Source organism: Lonchura striata, chromosome 9, assembly GCF_046129695.1.
Source record: "Lonchura striata isolate bLonStr1 chromosome 9, bLonStr1.mat, whole genome shotgun sequence".
In the NCBI taxonomy this organism is placed as follows: Eukaryota; Metazoa; Chordata; class Aves; order Passeriformes; family Estrildidae; genus Lonchura; species Lonchura striata.
The window spans coordinates 12,327,268-12,352,833 of NC_134611.1; the positions used below are offsets into that span (position 1 = coordinate 12,327,268).

At 53.1% G+C, this 25,566-nt stretch overlaps 2 protein-coding genes across 2 annotated transcripts; both read right to left on the minus strand.

Moving 5' to 3' along the window:
* Nucleotides 1-884: 884 nt before the first annotated feature.
* FOXD2 (forkhead box D2) lies at nt 885-2,304 on the minus strand. Its single transcript, XM_021530327.3, is given in 3 exon segments — nt 885-1,391; nt 1,393-1,442; nt 1,445-2,304. Coding segments are annotated over 3 exon segments (1,344 nt in total). The 5' UTR covers nt 2,232-2,304.
* Nucleotides 2,305-17,090: 14,786 nt separating this feature from the next.
* FOXE3 (forkhead box E3) lies at nt 17,091-18,245 on the minus strand. Its single transcript, XM_031505486.2, has one exon. It carries the CDS (start codon nt 18,243-18,245, stop codon nt 17,091-17,093), a length of 1,155 nt encoding a protein of 384 aa, XP_031361346.2.
* Between the last annotated feature and the right edge of the window lie 7,321 nt (nt 18,246-25,566).

Genomic DNA, 25,566 nt, shown 5'->3' on the forward strand with positions numbered 1-25,566 from the left:
ACGCACGGAGGGGGTGGGAAAACGGGGATTTAAAAAAAAAATAGTATGAGAATTCTCCAAACTTCCTGACGGATCCGATTTTCTTTTAAACGTGCATTTGAATGTCTAATTGGGAAAAAAAAAAAAAAGGCAAAAAGAAAAAAAAAACCGCAGTCCTGAGTTTCACCGACTTTTCTTCTTCTTAAAAACAAAGAAACCTTAAACAGTGCCTTTTAAAACCAAACCCGAAGCTTCAAAGAAACTAAAAATAAGATCGGACCATTAAAACATTTTCTTTGAGAGCAGGGGAGAGACAGACACACATGGCAAAAGCAGCCGGCACAGAGGCTTGCAGGAACGCAAACGGGCTCGCTGCGACCGGGGGCGGCCGCAATTCCCCTGGCCGCTTTCCCAGCGATCTGGGGACCCCCGCGGAAAACCCGCACCTCTCAAAGGAAACATTTCCCACCCTAAGACCATTTCGTTCTTCACATGCCCCCCCTCCGCCCCTCACAAGACGTTGCGTGTTCAACCAGCCCAGGTCCCAGCTTACGTTACGGCCACTTCATAAACACGCTTTGGCGCTTGTAGGACCAAATCGTGTTATTCTTTCCCTCCTCCCGCCCTCCCGATTTGTTGAATTAATTTGGGGTCTTTTTCCGAGCAAAGAGAGACAAACAGATCTGGATGCCACTGAGCCTGGAAATTAAGTAAAAATAAAAAAAAAATTAAAAAAGGAAATATTTCCTACCTTAAAACAGAACAGGAGGAGATGGGGGTGGGGGGGGGGACACGGGGAGAGGGAAGGGGAGCAGTTTCGGAGGAGTGGGGGAGAGCTGGAAAGGGGCCGTTTGCTTCGCGACTCTCCCCCCATCCCCCTCCCCTTCCCCAGTCCCCAGCACACTTTAAAAATGACAGCTGCTGAGGGTTGTGATTTTACTGGAAAAGTTCTGGGCCGGCTGGAGGAGCGGCTCGTGTGCCAGGCTGACCTGGGGCTGTGCCGGGGCCAAGGCGGGGCTGAGCACGGCCAGGACCTGCGCCGGGGGGCCCGCCTGGCCGGCGGGGTAGGGCGCGGCGGGCGCGACGCTGGGGTTGGTGCTGGGCGGCGGGGGCACGGCCCCCCCGATGATGTTGTCTATGGAAAAAGAGGGCCGGGAGGGGTGGTTGGTGCCGCCGCCGCTGCCGCCGCCGCCGCCGCCGCCGCCGGCGGGCGAGGGGTCCGGCTTGAGGGTCTGGAGGAGGGCGGCGGGCAGGGCGGTGGGGCTCAGCTGGGGGTGGTAGAAGGACTTCCTGCAGTTCAGCTCGCCGCCCAGGAAGGAGGGCAGCCCCGAGGCGGCGGAGAAGACGGAGGCGGCGGCGGGAGGCGGCGGAGCCGGTAACGGGCAGTGCGGCGCCGGGAAGGGGAAGGCGCCCGCGGCGCCGCCGCCTCCGCCACCGGGATGGTGGTGGTGGTGGTGGGGGTAACCCTGGAGCTGCAGGCCGTAGTTGTAGCCGTAAGGTCCGTAGGCGAAGCCGGGCAGGAAGGCGGCGGGGTCGGCGGCCCCGGCCCGCAGCAGCAGCTCGGGGTGCGGCGGGTGCAGCTGCTGCTGCCGCTTGAAGCGCTTCCTCCGGCGCAGGAAGCTCCCGTTGTCGAACATGTCGGCGGACTCGGGGTCCAGCGTCCAGTAGTTGCCCTTGCCCGGGTTGCCGGGCTCCCGGGGGATCTTGACGAAGCAGTCGTTGAGGGAGAGGTTGTGGCGGATGCTGTTCTGCCAGGCGGGGAACTTCTCCCGGTAGTACGGGAAGCGCCCGCTGATGAACTCGCAGATCTCGCTCAGCGTCAGCCGCTTCTTGGGGCTCTGCAGGATGGCCATGGTGATGAGGGCGATGTAGGAGTAGGGCGGCTTCACCAGCGGGTTCTTCCCTCCCGCGCCGCCGCCGCCGCCGCCCGCGGGCGCCTTCTCCCCGGGCGCGGCGCCGCGGGCGCAGGCCGGCTCCGAGCCGCCGGCGGGGGACAGCCGCTCCGGGGACCCCCCCATGCGCGCCTTGGCGGCCCCGCTCCGCGGCAGCGCCAGCCCCAGCGGATCGCCGCCGTCCTCCTCGTCCTCCTCCTCCTCGTCCTCGTCCTCCTCCTCCTCGCTGTACTTGCCCCCATCCTGGGGCGGGCCCACCACGTCGATATCCGCGTCCTCCACCTCGGAGAGCGGCTCTTCCTCCGGGGAGCGCTCGGACATGATCCCGCAGCCGCCGCCGCCGCTGCTGCCCAAAGTCATTGTTGTGCGGCCGGGGCGGCCGGGGCCGGGCTCCCCCCCCCACCTAGCGGCGGCTCCCGGGATGGGCCCGGGGCCGTGCCGGAGGGCTGCGGCCGCCGCTGGGACTCCGCGCCCCGGCGCCGCCGCTCCGCTCCGCGCCCCGCTCGCCGCGCCGCTGCTGGCGGGGCCGCGGTGCTGGCTGCGGGGTGGTGGCTGCGGAGGGAGGGGCGGCGGAGGGGGCGCGGGGCGGGGGCGGGGGGACGGGGGCGCCCGTGGGCTGGGCAGGGCGCTCGGGAGCAGCGATAATAAATAATGGTGATAATGATAATAAAAGGAGAGAAATAGGGAGGGGGGAGGGAAAAGAGAGGAAAAAAGGTTAAAAAAAAAAAAAAAAAGAAAAGTGGGGTTTGCGACGGCTCCTTGTCTGGTTGGGGGGAGGGACGGGGAGGGGGAAGGGAGGGGCAGGGGAAGAGGGAGGGGGGAGGGCAGAAGTGGGGAAGGCGGCTCCCCCCTCCCCACCCCTCCCGAGCTGGGACCCGGTGGAAACGCTCCCACACTGCGCCTGCTGCCCGCGCTCCCCGGGCCTTTATACGGCCGCCCCGGCATCACGTGGCGCCCGCCGCAGCCCCCACGGGCACGATGAGGGACTGCCCGGCCCGGTCCCCCGGGAGCGTGTCCCCCGCCCGAGATGCTTTCGAGGAAAGGCGCTGCCCGCTCCCCCGGCGCTCGGATGCCCCCAGCTTCGTCTGCAGCCGGCTGCTGTAGGAGGGGGGCGATCGTCTCTGGATAAAGCCCCTCCCCGCCCCAAGAGCCCCGCGGTGCTGGAGGCTCTCAGACCCTATTCCTGCGCGATGCGACGGTCGCCTTCCTCGGCCCGGGGGTCCGCGGAGGGTCCGTCCTCCCCCCGAGGGCTGCCCATCCCCGAAGCTGGGGGATGAGCGGCAGACCTCCCGCAGCCTCGGCGACAGGGACCCTCACTCCGCCAGGACCGAGCCTTCGGGCCCCCTTGAGGGGTCGTGTGAATTTGGGGATCCCCGCTCCCCTTCTCCACGCGCTTACGTCACCGACACGTCACCGAGGCCGGAGCACCCTGTCTGGAAACCCGCCTCCTCCGAGGGCTCCCACGGAAGGGATGCTGCGCCCGGCAGGTGCGGGCCGGAGGGCGAAGAGCAGCGCTCTGCCGAGCCTCTCCCGCCGCGACGAACAACCAAAGCGAAGGCTGTGCGTGTCCGCGGGTGCCGGGACCGCACCCGAGTCCTGCATCGCCGCCCGACGCGGCCGGCCCGGCCGGGTACCACTTTGCGAGGCGGCCCGGCCAGGCCCCGGGAGCCCCTCGGGAAGGGGAGTCTCCTGCGGCCTCGGGATCTCCTGTCTGCCGCTCTCCTTCCCTGACGGCTGGCAGGAGGAGGCGGTGGGCAGCAGACACCCACCTTGTCGCGGGCTGCAGGCGAAGCGGGAGAATTTTCTTCTAAAGCCCGGGAGCCACCGCAGTGTCCCCGCGGGTGGCAGAGCCCCGCTGCCCCCTTGCAGCTGCGCTGGCGCGGCCCGGGGAACACCTCCACGGCTGAAGCTGCCCGGCCCGTGTCCCGTAGGTGGCTGTGACAGCAGGTTGTCCCTGTCTCTGTCGCGGACACTTTGAACCACGCTCGCGCGGTTAGGTTTTGGTTCGGTTCGGTTTGTTTTTCTCCCTTGGGAGGTTCTGCAAACACGATCTGCTTTCCCCTGGGAGGATGCTCGGGGAGGGAGGAAGGGGATGGGTTCTTCCAAGGGGGTACCATGAGGAGATGTCCCCCCGCTAGGGCCACGTTCGGCAGTGTGAGAATCCGCGGTGATGAATTGCCAGTCTCTGCCGTTAACAGGTGCGAGCATTTGGTGATAAAATCTCCAGCACTAATACCGGGGAGCCGGGCCAAACAGCTGCGCGGCCCCGCTTCCAAATGCCGGTCACAATTACTCAAGCCCTAACGACTCGGTGCACAGGCTCGGCGAATTCGGCGGGACCCCGAGGAGAGGGCAGAAGCGGACGTCTCCATCCGCACATCTCCAGTGGAAGCAGCGATTTCAGAGCCGCAGCCTCTGCGCGGAGTCGGTCGCATCCTCCTTCCTCGCCGCCAGTGCGGACATCGGGAAGAAATTCTGAGAAGAATTTCTCGATCGGAAGGGAAAAGTAGAGGGGAAAACGTACTGAGAGTTTCTCGGGAAGGTGGGAAGTCTGTCCCGCGGGCGCGTGTCAGCTCTGGGGGAGCTTTCCTGAGCTTTCACTTTTATACTTCTTCGATGTTCCTAACCTGTGTTCACAACACATATGCATCTATCTCCCTCTCATAAGCTTTCATGTATATATATATATATATTCAACTATATCTATACATATTTTCTTTCTTTTCCCGATATATTATTTTTCATATATACAAGTATATATAATTGTCTAACACGGCGAAATGCCTCAGAGATGCCGCATCTTTCCTACCAACATTATTTAAACTCTCCATTCATCAGCCCGGTGGAAAAGCGATGGGAAGAACAAATAGAAGAGAGCGGAGAGGGAAAAGACCCGATCCGCTTTCCACTTTTATTAAGTAAAATAATAGTTATGCCTCCCCTACATAAACGAAAGTGTCATAAAAAATTCCGAAGCAGCTGCCAGAGATTTCGACCACACACACAACGGGGCGATTGAATTTCCACTTGGTGCATTTCATGGCAGCGAGGAACCGCCGGGAGCTGCGCCTTGTGCCTCTGCAGGGCGGCGAAGGGGAGGGAGGGGAGCAGCAAAATGACGCGTTACGAGCGGCCGGGGGCAGGGGACACCGCCCGGGGGATGCTCCGGGGAAGAAGATGCTCGACCGCCCCCCGCGCTCCCCGGTCGCAAGGCAGCTGCCTCCCGATCGCTCCGTCTGCAGGCTGGTCCCGCACGGCTCGAAGCGAAACAGATGCGGGTGTCTGCTGCCTGCCCACCCTGCCCTGCCCCGCTGCCTGCTCTCCCCCTCTCTGGAGAGGTGGGCAGACCTCGGGGGGAGCCCCCGACAACGCGGAACTCGGGTGGAGCCGCTCGCTGCTATAGTCATGGAGACCCCGATGAGGTCGAAAATGGACGGGGGAGGCAAGAAGGGCTGATCCGAGGCGCTGCTGATGGGATGCGGCCGGTGCCTTGTCCTTGCTCCCGCCTGGACCTGCCTGTCCCGCTCAGCATCGCGCACCCAGCGCGCCGCAGCGTGTCCCGGTCACCGACTCCGCTGCTGCCCGGTCCAAGGCACACTGTGGTTCCCGTTTTAATCGGGGATGATCCACAGTGGAACGAGAGGGAATGAATCCCGCTCTCTCAGCCTCCGAACGGCTTCTGTTCGCCCAGCCGGTCTCAGCCTCGGCTTTGTCACACAAGATTGGCTGCAGAAACAAATCAAAACGAGAAAAAGTACCTAAACTACTCCCGTCCCGAGATGATTTAGAAAAGGGAAACCCTGGACTGAAACAAACCAGATGGTCGGAGCCCAGACACGGTACACACACACACACACACACACACACACACACACACACACACACACACCACACACGCACTCCCGGCCGTGCATCCACACACGGAGCGAAGGGCGCGTTTTAATGTGTGCCGGGGTAAGAAATGATGTGGTCTCCCGAAAGAAAAACCCTATTGATCTACACGAAAAGATTGCTTTGTTATCGCCCTGCTGAGCCCGGGCATGCTAGGCTGGGAGGGAAGCATTTTTCCTTGGGCAGATTTTTAATTTTTCTGCTCTCCTCTCTGCAGTGTTTCCTTACAGACAGCCTCGCTTCCCGTTTGAACCCAACTCCGCTTCACATTTCACGTTAAATTGCGGAATCGAATGTGCGTGGGGATGAGTGCTGCTGGAGTGGAGAGAGTCTCCAATAAGTCTCAAATGTAGGGAAAGAATAAAAAAATAAAGGCCATCAACCGAGCATTATGATTTCATTTTCTCCTTTAAATTGATTTTCACTGTTTTACCCGCCTGTCTTAATGAGGTGTTTGATCCAGGCGTGAGAGGTCAGTGTTTGATGCCCTGCTGAGGGTTTCAGCAGGTGGATCTTCACAGCCAAGGTTTTCCCCCTGGGTGTCCCAGTGTCTCCACCTGGGTCGGAGATCCTGAAAGGTGCAAAACTGGCCACAACGATCACACACCTTTTTTTTTTTCTTCTTTTTTTTTTTTTTTTTTTTTTTTCCTGGCGGTCCGTCCACCCAGAGCTTTATTTGGTGGGGGTGTAGTCGGAGGGCAGAACACGAAAACACGAAGCCCGCAGCACCGCAAGGTGCGTCCGCTGCTCCTGCCCTGGAGCCGGTCATGCCCACCCAAAGAGCATCTCCCAGCACGGGGGTGAAGCTCCTGGGAATTGTGGAAAGTTCAGCTCCAGCCAGACGATGTTGCTCCCAGACCCTTCCAGATGATCTGTTGGGTTTGTGATCCATAATCGTTCTTGTTGTTTCTGCTGAGCAGCATCTAAATTCGTTTATTCTGATGAGAACGGCATCTACAAGTCCCCCAAGGCTCAGTGATGGATTTTTCTTTATTACCTCGTTATCAAGCTTGGCTGACCTCTAACTTCTCTGAAAACATGAACAAGACAGACCTGCTGCTGCCTGGGCTGCCCCAGGGGGCTCTTTTTCCACTTATGTGATTTCCTTTGATATTATTTCTCTTCTTTCCATATCCAAGGCTCAGACCTTCAGTGCTTCCTGCAGTTCAGCCCTTTTTCCAGCCCCACACTGCCAGCTCCCAGCTGCAAAGATCAGTTTGCAGCCTGCACACCATGAGCTCCCAGCACAGGGAGGTCAGTGGGAATGGTGGTGACAGATAGTGAGAGATACATGAAATTCCAGATGGAAAACCACCAGAGCCAAGTGCCAATATCCATCCCTGCAGCGTTCAGATGTTGGACAGCTCGGGTTTGTTGACTTGACTTTTCAAATGTAGGTGTCTCAAAATCAACACCAAAAAAGGCCTGGATTTCAATGAAGGCTTTTCTCAGGAACGCTATTTGCAGGGCTGAGTCCCCATGAAACTTTGGAGCATAATTATTCCTGTCTTTTCTGTTCCTCAGACGAGTGGGAAACATGGTGAAAACACTTTCATTTAAGTGCTGTGGTCTGACTTTCAGACCTTAGTTTTGAGCTTGCAGTTCCAAAACTTTGCCTCCTGCTCTCTCTTCATAACTGATCCCATCCCATGTGGGTTTGGAGCCCACTAGGCAAGTTCATACACAGCTTAACACTCAACTGATTAACTCTGGCTTGCTCTAAGCCCTTTTTTTCATACCATTCTTCATCAGTCTGACATGAAAAGAGATACACACACTTACATGACTCAGAGGAACACAGCATTTTCAAGCCATAAACCACCAGGTGCACTTTTGAGACTCACCAAAGTCAGCTCTCCTGGTTGCCATAAAAAACACATTAGCCAAAGGCCAGTGCATGTGAAAGGCAATTATGCTCTGGCACATGGCAATGTGTATAGAACAGCCTGGTAACTGTGCCTACCACACAAGGAAAAATATCCCTGTGAAAACAAGCCTGCTAAATCACTTCATTCTTTCCAAAATCCCCTGAAAATAGAAGGAAGGATTTTCTGGGTTTTTTGGGAGGTGAGAGATATATGTGGAATCAGATTTTCCAAAAGTGGGTGCACCAGTGCAAGAACCTGAATAAATGGCCAGACCCACAAGGATTTAGAAACTCATGATGAGGTTTCTGAATCCAGGTTTTCCATGTTAGCATGTGATCATGCCAAACTTGTCCAGGAAATCCCTGATGCTGAGTTTTCTGCATTCAGCAGTTCAGCAGCAATGCCCACCTCACTCACTGAGATCACAAAAGTCCATTTCTGCCAGAAGTGCCAGATGAGGACCTTCAGCTTGGGTGCCAGAAGCAATACAGAGAGGGCCTTCAAAGGAGGAAATGACAGAGAAGGTGGAAAATTACTGGAATATATCTTGATCATTACAAAAAGATTTTAGTTGGTGGGGGTTTGTTTGTTTGTTTGGGTTTTTATGATTGTTTGTTTTTTGTTTGTTTTTGTTTTTGTTAGTTTTTTTTTTTTTTTTCCCCACATAGAAAAAGGTTGGGGATAGGAGCCTTTGTGGAAGTATCCAGCAATCTCCAGCTGAGGATCAGATCTGGGTCCATCTGCTGTGTTCTTCTGAAAAATCAGCCCTCATGTACATATCTATGGAGCTGCCTTGCAAAGAGCTTCATAAATATATTTTGCCTTTGATCTTATATAAGAATGCACAGAAATATAGCACAGGGCTCCTTTTTCCTGTTCCCATCTGGGGAAGGAGTTGAATAAACAGAGAGAAACAACTGCAACCTAAAGTATGGGAAGAGATGTGAAGCATCTCACACATGTAGAGAAGTGGAGGCAGAACCAAACCCCTTAACCCTCTGCCCGTATTTAGTAAAGGACTGTCAGATGGAAAAATTATTAAACTGCACCACTTTAATATTGTGGCTGAATGTGCACAGAAGGGTGAGTCTCAGCTCCAGATGGGTCTGAACTTCAGTTCTTTTCTTCAAACCACCGGAAGAAATTGCTACCCTGAGCTGCACAGAGGCAGGAGAGGGAAAACCAGTGAACACACAGATTAAAATTAACCCAGACACTCCTGGGGTGTTGAGGCTTCACATACACACACATCCCCACTTCTTACACTTCTGCAGGTAAGCTGCTGCTTATTCTTGCTGGGAAGAGGAAAATGGATCACTCACATGGAAGAAGCAACACTGAGGGCTGATGAAGGAAAGGCTGGTGTTTCACATCTGGCTTTACATTACTTGGAAATTTCTATGATTTCTTCAAGATGGATATTTAGCATCACCCAGCTAACCGAATCCCAACAGTGCTCAATACGAAATGTCTTTTCTTATTACCATTTTCCATGCTTTTGTATAGTCTAGCTATTGAGCATTCAAACTGTGATACAAGAGGACATAAGTTAAACGTTCCCTGAAAATACATCGCTGGGGTCTTGCGGGGGATGCAGGCTGGTGGGCTTCCCTCCAGTGCAGAGATAAGCGTGCCATCTAGAGGAAATCCATTTTATTGCCAGCAGTGGCAGCTGAAAATTATCCAATAAAGCATAATTAACCTCTGGCTTCAGAGAAAATCCTCCACCCGTGCCCTGCTGCTGTGAGCTGCTGCGCAGGCACGTCGTGGCGGGCTGCTGATGCGCTGAGGCATCGGGGTGGTTTGGAAAGCTCCTGAGTGTTCAAGGGACATCCCAGCCCACGCTGGCACCAGCTGACCCTTCCCCAGAGGTGGTGTCAGCAGCCCAGTGCCCCCTTCCCTGCCCTGAATGGGCTCAAAGAAGAAAAAGAAGAAAAAGGCGGCGTGGCTGCTCCCACAGCACGCGTCGGTGCCCGGGAAAGGCGGGCAGGCTGCGCACGGGGCTGGAGGAAGAGGAGGCTGCACGCAGCAGCAAATGCCCTCCAGGGCTGCCAGCAGCAGGCTGGACCCAGGGAGCCACAGCCCAGGTGCCAGGTGCCCTTCAGGGAGCAGCTGCCACGCTCTGGAGCACATCCCTGCAGAGCCCTTGGGGGGCTGACAGGGGCACAGCCAACAGTGGGGAAGGGGGCTTGGCATCCTGTGGGGCAGATCCACACGTCCGCTCATTTTTCCCAAAGAAAAATCTCCTCCACAGCTACGTCCCCAGGCTGGACTGCTCTCACAGGCTGCTGCTGGCATGGGCACCCTCAGCCAGAGCTTGAGCCATGGCTGTAGGTCTGGGACATGGGGCATCCACAGGTCCTGGGCTCAGTCAGCCCACTGAAGCTCACAGCATCTGTATCCCACACCTTTCACTTTTTCTACAGCCTCCACTACAGCACATCTGCAGTCACCAGCACAAGGCTGTTGTCCCACTAATAAAAACAAACTCTTCCAGCCCTAAAGACAATTGAAAAACAGTGATCTAGGTTCAAGCAGAGGGACAAGTGCTACCCCCCAGCAGGTAGCTGTCTTGTAAAAATAGGAAGCCTTGCAAAAAACCAAAAACTTTAGAGATGGAGAAAGAGCAGGAAAGATCTTACACGAGAGAAACCTTATTCTGCAGAAAATGCAGGTGCATGCTTCAGCAGGCATTATTTGAAGAGAATCTGCTGTTACATTGATTTGTCCATATTCTGCAGGATTTTGAATATATATTTTCATCACTTTTACTGAAAATTATTCTCATTTCCCACACTATCTCAGAAGCTCTCCAACATGTTGCTTTCTGATGCTCTCAAGTAAGGCTGAACTCCAGCAGAACATTTTAGGTTTTAATAGTGATCTTTTTCCATTTTGAAACCTCCACACCTTATCACCCACACCTCTCAGGCTCTCAGGCTCCACTCATGACTTGGAGATGCTTTTCTCACCACTGCACAGTTGTTGTTCTCTCCCCCAGCTCCATGGCAGGGAGAGAAGGTGTGGCTGTGTCTGTGGCTCACTGCAGGTTCTCATCCCTCACGTGGAGCAAAGGGTTTCATGGCACTGCCCTGGGAGCTTGTGCACTTTATACATCTCTTATTTCCTGTCATTACTGAGAAGAGCCTAGTTGCAATAAAAATCTGGGCTCCAATCCTACAAACACTTATTCTTGAGCTTAACTCCAAGCACGTGAGCCGTCAAAGGGGACCATTCATGTGCTTAAAATTTAAGCATGTTCTTAAGCACCCGTAGGCCTGGAGTCTGTCAGTGGAGGGATTTGTGCCTTAAGCCCATATTCTGGGTCATTATCCTTTTCATGTTTGCTCTGCCATCTCAGAAGATGCTTCAACAGGGAATTTTCAAGTTCTTCAATAAACTTTGTCTTCCAGAGCAGGCTGGATTCTTGCCTATTCTATGGGGCAATTCTTCTGTTGCCTCCCCTCCCCCTGTGAGCGATAATCCTGTGCTATTTCATGCTTGGCCAGACAATTAAGCCCTCTTGCTGCTTGGCTCTGTCTTTGTTATGTATAATTGTTCCAAATAATTAGCCACTATTGCACGCTATTCTGAAACTACTTTGTATTGCAATTATACTTAGAGGGTGAGCATCAGCTGGGGAGAATCCAAGCAGCAGACAGCCTGGAAAGAAAGGGCTTGGAGCCGGGGGAGGATGGATACGTGCTTAAACCAACACTGTGGAAAACCTAACAATAAGTAACCAGGCAGGAGCAAATGCTGCTTGGAGAGGGTCTGTGGCTGGTGGGGTCTGGGCAGGAGAGCTGAGGGTGGGCCACAGGGCCTGGCCTGGCTGTCACCTGGCTGTCACCTGGCTGTCACCTGGATGCCACCTCCTGGGTGCTGCCCGCAGTGCAGGAGGCAAAACCACACTCCGCTCCCATCACTGCCATGGTGATCTGAAGGGAACATCTTGACCAAGTGGCCAGTTTAGCCACCTCTAGGGAACACGAAGCTCTGTTGGGATGTGTTTGGGGTCTGGCAAGAAAATGCTCCCTCCTAATTGAGTCTTTGGGATGGTAAAACTTGTGATTTCTTGAGGGTGAAGGCTCTGGAGGATGAGATTGGTTTGGCAGCCTCCTGTTTTCCCATGGGTAAACATATTTCTGTTACAGAGGAGTGCTGGAGGGGATGTTCTCAGGAGGCAGTTCCAGCTCCATATAAGCATCTTTCTGAAACTGAAAATAATGAGGCACAGCAGAGTCCCCTTAGCTTTATTCAGACTCCTGTCTTTCAATCAGAGAACATCTGGAAAGGGTACAACCAAGACTTGGGTTGGCCTGACCTGCACAGGTGAACTAATTCCTCTTCTGAAACCCATGGCCTGCTCTGAGCAGAGAGCCAGTGAAGTCAGTGGGCTTGGCCAATTTTGTGGTTTTTGAGGTCCATTTGCTCCAGCCATATTAGATCACTTGAAACCTCCTGAAAATGGATCTACATATTAAATCTGGTTTCCAACACCTGATTAGCAGGAGAGTTTTAAAACCAAGATGAGATGACTGTGGTGCAGATGGAAAGCACCCAAAATGTCTGAGACCATCGGGCCCATTCTCTGCAGAGGTCATGCCCTGCAGCCTTTGGCTCAGCAGTGCTGATGCAAGTGGAAAATGAACTTTTCCCAGGTGTGTAAGTGGCTCAGGTGCACTTTTTCTCCATGCCACAAGCCAGAGCTGCTTGCTGGTGCTGGGAGGGCAGAGTTGATTCATTACATTCATAAACCCAACTGCTGCAGTGGAACCACTTCAGCAACCACAGCACAAAGGCTGTGAAATGACTTCACCCCGAATCTCTCCCAAGAGCTTGTAGGTGTTGTTCTGCCAACGCTCAGGCTCTGCTGCTTTGCCTGGCACTTTGGGTGCTGTTAAGAGCCAGGCCAGCCCCCGGCTGTGCCATTCAACCATCGTGCAGCACATTTCAAACACAAAATCGGGCTGCCAATGAGACTGGCTGCTGCAGAGGAGTGATCTGTCACCACCAACCCCTCCCCTTCCATCAAGGATGCAGATTCTCGCTGTGCTTCCATTCGTTTCCCTATTTTCACTCTAGGGAGAAGAGCTGCGGGGGACAGCCAGCACAGCCCAAGCCTGTATCCCGTGCCTAGCCATGGCTTAGGAAATGGGTAAAAGAAGGAAGAAACCCTTTCCCTTCGGAACCTCCCCAGAGTGATCAGCTGGTGTTTTAAGCCCGGAGCTTGTATCCAGCCCACCGTGCTTCACACCCACCCTCCCCGAACACACTCCGCTGTGCCTCATCCCGGCCGTACCCCAGAACTCCCCGATGTCCTGATCCCCGGCGGCCGGGAGCAGCACCTCGAGGGCCGGGATGCTGCCGGGGCGTGCTGAGCGCTGTCCCCGGAGCCGGGAGCGGCTTCCCAGGGCTTTCCGCTGGAGGTCAGTGTTGGCCTGAGCACGCTGGATGTCACTCGGGCCGTGCCGCCCCCTCACCGGGGCAGCCAGGCGGCGGAGGGCAGCGCGGCGCTGCTCTCGCCCTTGCACGCACAGCGGCTCCGCCACCTGCTCCTGTCCTTGCAGGAACTTTCCGAATGTAAAGGATGTAAACACCACCTAGCACAAGTGGTGACCGACCCCCAACACCCCGAGATGTAGCTCAGAGCTTGGGCAGCGCTGCCTCCCAGGCGCTAATTTGTTAAAATCTCATTATTACCTGGCAAAGCCAATCTCCGCCGGTCCCACTGCACCCACTGCCCAGCTCCCCATCGCTGCCTGACTTGACCAACTCAATCTTGACCTCCAAGAAACACCACTGAATTCTTCAAGCTGTGCATTTGCAAAGGGCAAAGTATTGCATAGAATAACAGCAAGTTATGGTGTAACATTTCCAGCACTGAGACTGTCAGTGAACAGCTGCCAGCATCCAGAAAAAACCTAACACTACCAGAGGGACCGATTAGTTCTTCAGGAAATGTGTTTCAGCTAAAATTCCAGCTAGTGCTGTGTTTGTTTGTACCAGGGTGGGAAACACTATTTATAGTTTGGGAATATAATCTGGAAAGAGCATTTCTTGCTGCTTGTTTGAACCTGTTGGAAGCAGCAGAAAGGTGGTACGAGCATGAAACATGCAGAATGCTGTTGTGCACAGACAGACACAGCAGCTCAGTCAGTCCTCCATGCATAGCCAGAGTTTCCCAGTGAAAAACATCTTTTCAAGGTGGCAGCTCATTTTGGCTGTGTGTTTCTGAACATGCAGCCTGGGTTATCTGAAATCAGCCTAATTTGCAAGGAGTTATTCACTGAGAAGTCAGAGAAGATAGCCCAGATCACCACAAAATCTCTTTGGTGCTTGGAATCAATTCCACTTCCCCCATCAGCATTTCATGGGCTCGGGACAGGGCTCTCCCCACCACAGGGAAGTCCAGAGTACCTCTTGCCATCACCCTGAGGTACGACATTCTTTCCACAACCTCAGAAAGCACAGAAAGTTTTTTGTGGGGAAAAAAAAAAAAAAAACAACTTCTGTCTTTTGTGTGAGCTTGAGATTGTTACAACTGTCATTACATAATATTCCCTTAACTCCCTAAATAAAGAGGGGAGGATTTCCAAGGAGACTTGATTTCACAACTGAAATCTGAGTGATAATTACTCCTATTTCATTCAAATCCCTCTTATTCACTGAACAGGGACATCGAAGAGACACTAAAACAGATGAAGAGCTCAGGTATAAAGTTTACAAAGCTTAAAACTACTCTGTCCCAGCAAGGCTCATGCTTTACATGACACCTTAATCCTACTCATTTGCTAGATTCACCCTAACTGTAAACAAAGCTTTGAAATGGAAGCTTAAAAGCCTCGTTGGGATACATTAACTTAACCAAGAAGACACTCTTAAGGCATTCATTTAATGACAATCACAATAAAAGTTGCCAGAGTTTTGTGCATGTGAGGATTAATATCTACAGGAAAAAGAAGAAAAGGAGTTTGTTCCCCCTGTTTTCCAGCTGTTTGGCAGTGTAAGGCCCTCGGTGAGGGTGGTTTATTGGACAGGGATATACCAGGGAAGATGTGTAACCCAGTGCTACCCACCAGGGGTTGTCCCAACACACCAGGATGGGGTCATGCACTCTGTCCAAGCCCGGTTTTTGGGGAGCCACTCCACTGTGGGGACTCACTCACACCAGAGCCACCTTGGCTGAAGAGAGCCCCTCTTGCACAGGCACAGGCATGGGGCGGACCCCTTGCAGACTCATCCCTAAATCTGGAGCTGGATGCCATTCTCCAGAAAGCCCCATAGCAGGAGGGCACAGGCAGCTGGGGGACAGGAGCAAGTCACAGCCCAGCCCCCCTTCAGCCCAGCCCTCATGGCTCCAGCAGCGCCCGAGTTAACACTCAGGGACACCAGGAACTCAGAAAGCCCTTTCCAACACCAGCTCCCTGCTGCCACGAGTCTCCAAGGTGACTGGGGACGAGCCAGCTCAGCTTGGCCTAAGTTGTCACAGCATCCCAGGGCATCCCACCCAGGCAGAAGCACAGCATTTCCTGCCCACCCCCTACAGCCAATACTGGTTTCATTTCCTGTCAGTACCTGGTTCTCCCCTGCCTCAGCAGCCCCCCTGCTCAGGGTGCAAACCCAGTGGAGTGACAGACCCAATGCTTTGGGCACATATCTGGCTCTGACATCCTGGGTACTTAGGCAAGATTTCAAAAGTTCTTCTGTTAGCAAAACATTGCAGGATCGGGCCCTGGGAATGAATGTGAGCTATGACAGATGTCCTTTCTGCTGACTGTCCTTGCAAGTGGTTATTTCAGCACCCCCCAGGTGATCTCTGCAGAGTATGGCACAGGCAGGCATGGCACATTGCAAATTTCCATTAGACAGAAGATGTCTGCCTATAGATATCGTGTGGAGAGAGCCAAATATTTCAAGGGCTAAGTTCTTTCACAATGCCCTTTCTGAGCAGGGTCATTGCCAGGGGAAAAGCACAGAAGCTGCTGCTGGGACCAGTGTGAAAGCTGAAAGGGTAAAGCTGGATGGACCAGAGAGGAGACTCAGCACTCAGCAACTCAGCTGAAGATGGCAGACCAGTTTTCAGAGATAGATGGAGGCCAGATTTTAAGGAAACTGAGAAGAAAAAAAGCATTTTCTTCCCTCCACTCTCATACTAAACCCACTCTCCATTTCTGTGAGTGGGAATAAAATGAAAGAATGAAAAGACACAAAGTCCCAGGCTGTGGACAAAAGCTGATTCTGTGGGTACCTGCCAGCACAGCAGCTTTTGATACTGCCCAGCAGCTGGGGAACGAGATGCTGCTGGTTTACACCAAAGATCAGCTGACATCCAACTCCTTAGAGAAGAGAATGCAATAGCCACTACAGAAAACTGCTCTGCTTCAGAAGACACCCTTGAAAAAAACGGAGAGAAATCCTAGCTTGGCACTTTTACCCAAAGGATGTTTAAATTAAAAAAAAAAAACCAACCTAAATCTGGGGATGGGGAATTCTCCCTTCAAACCTTGTCAGGTGGTCTGGCTGGGAGTCCTGCAAATAAATAGTAGCAGCCCAGGCAGTGAACGGGTTAGAATTTTAATTGATTTTGTTGCTAGGAAGAAAAACTGTAATCTCTTAATTTGATGGGCTAAATCAGAATTTCACCTGCAAGGGATTCCTTGGAGGGAAGACACAGTCTCTTTATGCAAATGGAGAACTATCAACTCAAGTAAGAGATGTAAAAAAAAAAAAGTAAGATGTGGCAGTGTCACAACAGCAACACGAATCCACCTCCCACCAGTTACAAGACTATAATTTCCTCTTGCCAAGATCCGTCCAGAGCCAGAGGAACAGCAGCACTGCTCATGTTGGAAGAAAAAGCTTTATTTTAAAAAAGTCCTTTCTAACAATAAATGTAATTTTTAAAAATAGTAAAAAGAAGTAGTCGAGTTGGGGTTTCTTTTCCTACAGGGAAAGGAAATTATAAACCATCTTAAATATTCATTTAAAATCCAGTGAACTTGTTTAGTGGTTTGGGGGCTTTTTTGATAACTTTCATTCCAGTTACACGGGAGGCACTCAGGGAAGAGAGGAAAAAGCCCATTTGGGAGAGAGTTCCTGCATGTTACACCATGCACCCATCTCCTGAGTGTGCTCCTGCTCGCCCTGGGGGTGCCCCGGGGTGCGCTGCTGCAGGTGGCATCCCCGGGGCCAGGCTGGGCACGCGTGGGAAGCCCTGCCTGGCAGAGCCAGAGGACACCTTTCCCGGGAAGGAACGGAGCAGATGAACAGGTATCACCTTGCCTCCTCTTCAGAATAAACTGAGAGAGAGAGAGGAACGGGGTCCTCCCGCAGGTGTGTGTCCGCACCCAGCCGGGAGCCCGGCGCCCCGGCTCCACCCCAGGAGGGAGAAGCCCGCGTGTCCAGAGGCGCCCGTGGGAGCCTGGGGATGTCCGGCCGAGCCCCCTCGCTCAGCCCATCACATGTACCGCTCCAGGCCGCCGGGGAAGCTGGGCTGCCTCACGTAGGCGTTGCCGGAGCCGAACTGGCCGAGCGGCGAGGCGGAGAGCCCCAGGAGCTGCTCGCCGTGCTCGGCGCAGGCCGGGGCTCGCACGGCCGGCAGCGCCAGTCTGCTGGGAGCCCCGTAGAGCTGCGGGCTGCTGGGCGAGTAGCTGCCCTGAGCCACGGGCAGGTGCGGGGGCGAGCCGGCGTAGGGGTACGCCAGGGAGTTGGGGCCGGCCCGGCCCAGCAAGCCGGGGCTGACAGGCTGCGCCTGGAAGCAGGGGGGCTCGGAGCTGCCGGCAGAGCAGGCAGGAGCCAGCTCGGCTCCGGGCAAGCCCAGCGATGGGTGGCCCAGCTCGGAGGGCGGTGAGGGTTGCAGGGCCTGCTGGCCGCTGATGAGGCTGTCGATGCTGAACATCCTGGGGTGCTGTGCCGGCGGTGCTGCCCCGGCTGCATAGGGGTGGAAGACGCCGCTGGAGAGCTGGGGGCCGTAGCCAGGCGAGCAGAGGGCATTGGGGTAGGGCGCTGCGGGTGCCGTGGGGCGGCCGGCGGGCGGGGGCGTGAAGGCGCTGGAGTTCTGCATGTAGCCGGGGTAGGTGGTGATGTCGGTGCGCTTGAAGCGCTTCCTCCGGCGCAGGAAGCTCCCGTTGTCGAACATGTCCTCCGCGGCCGGATCCAGTGTCCAGTAGTTGCCCTTGCCGGGATGTCCGGGCTCCCGGGGGATCTTGACGAAGCAGTCGTTGAGGGTGAGGTTGTGGCGGATGCTGTTCTGCCACTTCTTTGGGTTCTCCCGGTAGAAGGGAAAACGCTCGGTGATGAACTTGTAGATGCCCCCCAAGGTGAGCTTCCTCTCGGCGGCGTTGGCGATGGCCATGGCGATGAGGGCGATGTAGGAGTACGGGGGCTTGCCCCGCTGCACCGGCCGCTTCCTCCGGCGGCCCCCGGCGGGGGGCGGCGGCTCCTCGGGCGGCGGCGGCGGGGCCGGGCTGCTCCCGGCGCCCCGCGGCTCCGGCTTCACCGGCGGCGCCTGCGGAGACCCCCGCGGCGGCCCGGGGGAGCCGGGGCTGGCCGCGGGGCTGGCCGCCGGCAGCGTGCACATGCCTCGCAGGCAGGGGAAGCCGGCCGCGTTCATATACGGCCCTCGCCTGCCTCCTCCTCGGAGGATGGGGGGAGCGGCGGGAGAAAGAGCCCCCCCGAGGGAAGGGGAAGGGGAGAGGGAGGGGAAGGGGAGGGGGACAGGCTCGGCGGCAGCTCCCTGCGGTGGGGAGGTCGGTCCCGAGCCGCTTGGCAATATATAGGGCCGGCGTCCCCCCGGAGGGGCGTGCGGTGCCGGCCCGCCCGGCCCCTCTCCCCCGGCGGGAGGAGGAGGCCCCCGGGGAGGGGTCCCGACTCCCAGGATTAAATCCCCCAGCCTCTCCTGGGGTTCCTTCCATAGCCATGCCCCCGAGCGGTCCCTCCCCCGGGGGTCCCGGGGCCGGCGCTGCCGCCGCCTGCCCTCCCGGCCCTTCTCCGCGGCGCTTCACTGTGCTCGGATCTGGTGCTTCCTCCCGGGAGAAAAACCAAACAAAACGAGTCCCGACGGCCAGCCCGGGGCGGCTTTGGTGCCGCTGCCAGCCCCCAGCAGTAGAGCAGGTAACCTTCCTTCGCAACCCTTCCTGCGCTTGGATTTCGTTGTCTTTTTCTCCTGTGAAAAGCGCTGTGAAAAGGTAGCCCCAACTCAGCGCCGGCAAGAGCCAGGGGCTCTCTCCGGAGCCAAGCCCGTCGGTTTAGTTACTTTACATCTTGGTGAGACCTCCTAGGTAAGAAAATCCTGGGAGAAGGTTTTTTCCTTTTACCCAGGAGAAACGGAAATGGTCCACAGAGCTCAGGGCTGCCCAGGGCGTAGGTGAAGGATGTGGGACAGGGATGGCACTTTGGAGATGGACAGGGAAAATAAGGGTCTCTTTATCACTGCAGAGAGTATGAAGCTGAACGAAGACACCACTCTCAGAATTCCCTGCTGGATTTTAGAAAGACCTCTTCAGATCTCCAGAGTGAGTTGGCTGGGCAGAACTGCAGCCTCTCATCCTCACAGTGTGCTGCTACCAGGGCTGAGGGGCTGTTGGCTGTTTGAGCAGCACCAAAAAACCTGTGAGCTTCCACACTGTGTTCACCCATTGCTACTGAGAGTCACCTCTAAGCCAAATGCCTGCCCAAGGAGCCCCTGGCCCAGAGCAGGAAGCCACTGCTTGAGGGTGGGCTGGACAAGCCAGGGGGTCCTTTATAACCAGCAAACAGCTTTAGGCATAGCCATGTGTCCATGTCCTGGGGATGCAGATGGAAAAGTACCATGAATGCAGTGACAGATCCCTTCTTACGTTCTGCTGGAGTAAAACTTAAAGTCTTCAACTTTGCAACTTGTGTGAAAGTATTTCCAAGAGCAGAGCACAATGAAAAGTTTTTTCCACAGAGGCAAGCAGGTGAGCTTGACCAGGTCCTCTCATCCTCCTACCTTCTTTTTTTTGAACTAAAAAGCCACCCAACCTTTTGGAGAAGAGTCTTTAGCCCGTTTCTTTTGTTAGTGGTTTTTAATTCACCATCCAGGTTATCTACCACCATTGCTCATTCCCCTTCTTGTGCCTGCGTGTGGTTTTGTTTGTGCATTATTTTTCCTGCAGATACTTGTGGCTCTTCTACTCTCCAGGGCTCAGGCAGGGAATCGTGTGTCCAGTCCTGATCTGACATGGACCAGTGCTAATTCAGCTAACTGCCTCAGTCTCCACTCTGCCAAATGAGCATAATGGGAATATTGGTGCTGGCTGGAGGGCAGAGAGCAGGAGAAAAAGAGTGAAGGGTGCCTTTCTCCAGACACAGATCTTCAGGGAGGAGAGCAAATGAAAGGCACGGCTGGGACCATTCACTTGCTTTGCGAGAGCCAAAGGAAAAAGAATGGAAAATTCATATTTCTCCTGAAGTACACATTTAAATCAAGCAAGTATCTGAATGGAGGTGGTTAATTCCAGCCAGAGGATCTGATTTTTCCACTCACTGGAGAGAGCAGCAGGACAGATATCCAGGAAGGGAGTCACTAAAGATCACTCCAGACTGCACAAAGAAAGTCACCCACCTGGGGGAGATGGAAACCTTCAGCTTTGCCAACATTAGCTGGTGAGATTTTCATGTTGATGCAAGGATTTTAGTGTATTCTGAAAGGGCAAGAATGGGTTTGGGAGGGGAAAAGGGTTATGGAGTGCAAAAGAGGAACAGCTTTTCTCAGTCATATCAGCCCTATCTCTTCCACTTGTTTGCTTTGCATTTTTTGTTTGTTTTGTGGGTTTTTTTGTTTGTTGGTTGGCTTTGGGTTTTTTCCCCCATGATTTTGTTTTGGTTTTTTATTCTTAACAACTGAAAATTAGTTGAAAAAGGAAACCCACCAGTATGGCTGGATCTGGAGCTGCCTGCACTTGAGATCAGATCTAGCAAAGGAAGGGACATCTCATCTGGACCATGGGCTACGAAGACCCAACTGCTTTAAGTGTTTGTAGTCCCAGACCTGATCTCATGTCATTTTACCACAGAGGGAGAAGCCCTGGCTCCATCTGGGGCTGTGGGCTGGCTCAGACTCCAGCTGGTGAGTAGTTACTTTAAAGCTGATGGGACCATTCAAACAGCTCTCAACTTCAGTGTGTTAAGACCCAGATGTCAAAATAGCTTTGGCAGACGGATAAAACAGCAGGACAGAGGTGGGCAGGAGCACACAGGCAGGAAGTTGTGTTTTACCATGGACTAAGGAAGGCCAGAACACAGACGCCGATTCCCACATATGCTTTCTCACTCAGGGTGCTCTTTGGCCCAGATCAATTATTACAAAGTGGAAGACAATAATAAAAGTGGCCACCAAACAAACGTGATCTGAACTCTCTTTAAAATGAGGTGATGAGAAGGGAATAAATCACATTTACTAAGCAAGTATAAGTTTTCCAGCATCTGCTGCCTTCTGCATAAATTCATTCCGAGTACACAGAGAGATTTCAACCTCGAGCTCCTGAACTGCTTTGCACTGGAGCTGCAGCCTCCTCTAGAAATATTGTACACACAAATCACCTTATAGCACAGGTGAACTTGCTTCACTGAAGTGGAATGGGGCTGTGCACCCTCAGCCAAATTCTCTTTTAAGCATCCCATGCACCCAGGCCACATGTCCAAGTTACACTTGGCAATCACGTGGGTTAGAAAAATGTGTGGCCTTTTCCCCCAAAACCACAGGCAGTATGGGAGTGCCTGCATGAAAGATTTATGATCTTTAATGTAGCCGTGCTGAGAGAGCAATGGCTTTGTCCTGTCCTGAGTAAAACAGTTGCCTGGGTGTCTGCACAGGGCACAGATGCATTTGGATCATCCTTATTTCCAGAGCCCTCCAATTACCTGTGAACCTGTCATCTGTTTCTCAGTCCCCCTGGGATGTACAGGGGAAAGGAGGGAGTGCAAGCCCTGATAGCAAGGACATCTCTGCTTTCTCTCCCTAGAAATTCCACAGTGAACAATCCAAGGCACCCTCCAACCTCAGAGCCAGCAATGGCCCCTAAGGGATGCTTCAGTGACACAAAACCTGCTGTTGGTGCTCTTAGGATGGCCCTGAATTACCCCATCACTCACCATCAACCAAATGTTCAGGTACTTCCTTGGCTGAAAGCTGGAGGAACAGCACTGCCCTGACATAACACTCAAGCCCATTCCCACCCCCTGTGTATCCATGTCTGAATCCACCCATGCTTCAAATTCCCAGATGGAGACCCTTGAAAGCCTTGAGACAGCCTCCCCAAAAAGGTGCTCAGTGCAGTGGGAAAGCTTTGCTACCAGAAGGTGAACCACACTGCCCACAGAATCATGGAATGGGTCAGGCTGGAAGGGACCACTGTGGTCATCTGGTCCCACCTCCCTGCCCAAACAGGCATTCCAGAGCACAGGATTACATCCAGAGAGTTCTTGATTATCTCCAGTGAGGGCAACTCCACACTTTCTCTGGGCGACCTCTTCTGGTGCCCAGTCACTCACACAGTGAAGTTCTTCCTCATTTTCAGGTAGAATTCCCTGTGCATCATTTTCTGCTCATTGCCTCTTGTCCTGTTTCAGGCAGCACCAAGGAGAGCCATGTAGGAGCTCAGCACATTTGGCATCAGGAATATGTGAGAAATCCCCTCCTCCTGGGACATTTCCCTCATGGGGTGCCACTCCCAGGGGGAGAACATCTGATGGAGAGCAGCAATGAGGGCAAAGAGCAGACCTGGAGGGTCCGCAGTGTGGCTTGTGACCACAGCACACATCCAGGAGTGAGCCACCATGCTGCTCAGGACCAGCAGCCACACAAAAACCAGCCCAGGACACCAGGCAATGGCTGGCATCAAAGGAGCCATGAAATAAACACCCTTCCTGAGCTATTCCATTTCTTCAAGATGCAGGAAGCTGATAACCAAAGAAAATAAATTCTTCCTGAGAACTAATTCTTTGAGTCACTTATGTATTTGTAAGCATCTGTGCAGTAAGGTCCAGACAAAATAATTTCTTCCCAAAAGGTGTAGGTAAAAGTATTTATTCCTATAGGAGGAAAAAGTACATGGGAGGGAAAAAAATTCTTTTTTTTTTGTTGTTTGTTTATCAAAAATAATGTTCCTAACAGAAGCATATTTTTGTTTAAATTTGAAAGAAAACAGAAAATAATACAAGGGACTTCAGCTGTTGCAACCCTTGGGGGACAAATTTTGGTATGGAGTTTTGGCAATTTCACTTCTATAAACTTTGTCGTTTTTTTTTTTCTTCAAGACAAGCCTCAATATTTGAAATTAATAAATATTGAATTTTCTCTCTTCCTGGAACAATATATTCCTTAAATTTCTGCCCCAGACTCATACCTCATGGCCAGAACCCAAGCCTAAGAGAAGAGAACACACAAAGGCCAGGCTGAGCTGCTCCTCTCCCTGGTTTCTCAGCTGTCCTGTCTGCTGGCTTCAAGACACTGAGAAGAGCAGAGTGTGGATCATGCATGGGGGCAGTAAATAATATTTGTTTGGCTTTATAAAGCGATATTAAATACTACAGAAACCCAAAGGGGCTTCATCATTGTGCTACAACTATGGCATTTATCTAAAAAACTCTCTTAGTGAACCTGCCCTACCAGCCTAGGGTTTCAAGAAGGGCACAAATTCATCTCAGGACCACAAGAATGGGCAGAAACTGGCAGGAAGGCTTAGCCTGGACAGAGGCACTGCAGCAGGAGTGTTTTGTGTGTTGCCACACTAATTCCCTCTCCCTGATCCCATGCATTATTCCAAACCTTCCCCACACTGGTAGGTTCTGCCTCTTCCCAGTGCTTCCTGGCTGCCACATGAAAGGCTTTCCTGCTGCCCAGTCGCTGTCCCCACCCAGCTCCCCAAGCCTGCTGAGGCTCAGGTTTGCCGATGAAATCAAGGCACTGATGCCCAGCTGCCCCAGCTGCTGCACACCAGAGCTCCCAGGCAAGGAAAGTGCAAAACTTTCCCTTTTCCTTGTTGATTTGCTATTCCCTTATAACTACCAGACCAATTAGCTGCAAGCCTGGGCAGATGGTTAAAATCCAACTTTGCTACCTCAATATCTGCTCTCTTTTTCCTCTGTTTAATGCTTCTTCCAGCAGTGATTTCATTGACTCCAACCATAATAGCCTCTTCCTTCCCCTCAGGCCAGGAGCACACCTCTGTCATGAAGAATTTCCCTCCTGTCTTGTACCTTCAACCTGATCTGCCTGCAGCCCAGCCTGCAGGTTGTTTTTCTTCTCACCACTTATACATGCTTTTGAAATAAAAGACTCCCAAATCCACCCAGCCCAGCCAGGCACCTCTGGGAAGCCCCTGCTGTTAGTGCAGGGGGAACACTAATCTCAGCAGCAGGGACAGGGCATCCCAATAAGCTGCTGGGACCAGGTGAATGGAGGCTGTGTAGGAAACAGGGTCTCACGAGGTGGTGGGGATGGAGCAGGACACAGAGATGGAGCCATGAGATGGTGATCAGAGAGGAAGAAGAACAAAGATCTTCACACCTGTCCACTGCCCGGCCCTTTAGTCCCAAATGGAAAGAGCTCACCACATTGTCTGTGTTGGTGGAGAAGCTGGCTGAAGTCATGACAACCTTATCTGCCTTTAAGGCCACTCCACAAATGACCAAAATCTAAGATTCTGTGCAATGATTTCAAAGTGCATGGAAAAGTGATACAGGAAAAGAGTCTCCAGCCATGACAGAGTGGTGTTCATCACATCATTTCCTAGTGAGAAGGGAGAGAGATGATTCAGGCTGAAATCAGACTGGACAAGTATGAATCACAGCATTTGCCTCCCATTCCTTCCAGCCAAAACCATCCCTGCCTGTTCCTGCTTGGGGCTGGGAGAATCAATACAGGCATTGCTTTAATTTGGGGATACACAGAAGTTTAGTTAATTCATTTCCATCTGCTACTGCTGAAGTGCTGTGGACACTGGACTCCTCCAGCTGAAATGGGAATCTCTTTCTCAGAGGCAGGATCTGCTTCAGGGAGGCAGCAGCATCCAGGCAGTAGTTTCAGGGTCCATTTAGAAGGTTAGCAATGAGGCCAGCTCCATCTGGTAGTGCCACCCTGAGCATAAACAATGAGGGAGATGGATTTGGGCTTGAAACCTGCCTCAGATCCTGGTTACCCAAGAGGATAGGTGCAAAACCAGACACTGACCTCCCTCATCAGCTGAGTAGGAAGCAGAGTTCTGCCTTCACATCATCTCAGCCTCAAGGAGGGTCCTTGAGCAAGGACAGGAGACCTCAGGATGTCAGAAACAAGAACCCTTCTTTAAAAGCTGTCCAGTACAGTAAGCCCTTGGGGAAAGGTCAGAAATTATTTTGCCCATTTCTTAATGCAAGTAGAGCATGAAGGACTGACTCATCTGAAGCAAAGCAGCAAGGCAGCAACATCACAACCACCAAAGCCAAATACTGTCTGATGGAACAAAAAAATCTTGCATCTACTTTGCAGATGCATCTGATTGTTAGCTCTGGAAGCTTTCCCCCCATACACAGTGTTATATATCTCATACATTTAGTTTTTGTTTGCATTAAAAAGATTTTCCCTGCTTCCTTTCCCTTTCTTTACACACACTTCTTTGGAAGATGATCACAGGATTGTTGTATGGAATATTATCCATTTTCTTTACATCAAATTTGGAGCAGACAAACTTGGCACAAATTTTCTTGCCTGGTGTTTTTCTCAGCAGGCATGGCAAATCTTTGTAGACCTAAAAGATTAAAAAGGGGCAGCTTGCCCCCCACCTCACAGGGAGGGAAACTGAGGCAGAGTGAGACAGGAGAAACCTGAGCCAAATCTGAGACTGGGTCAAAAGAGAAAAAAAATATAGAATCTGGCCATCATTTTTCCAGCATAAGGAGTCTGGGAAAGGTTAGTAAAAGTTAGAAACCCA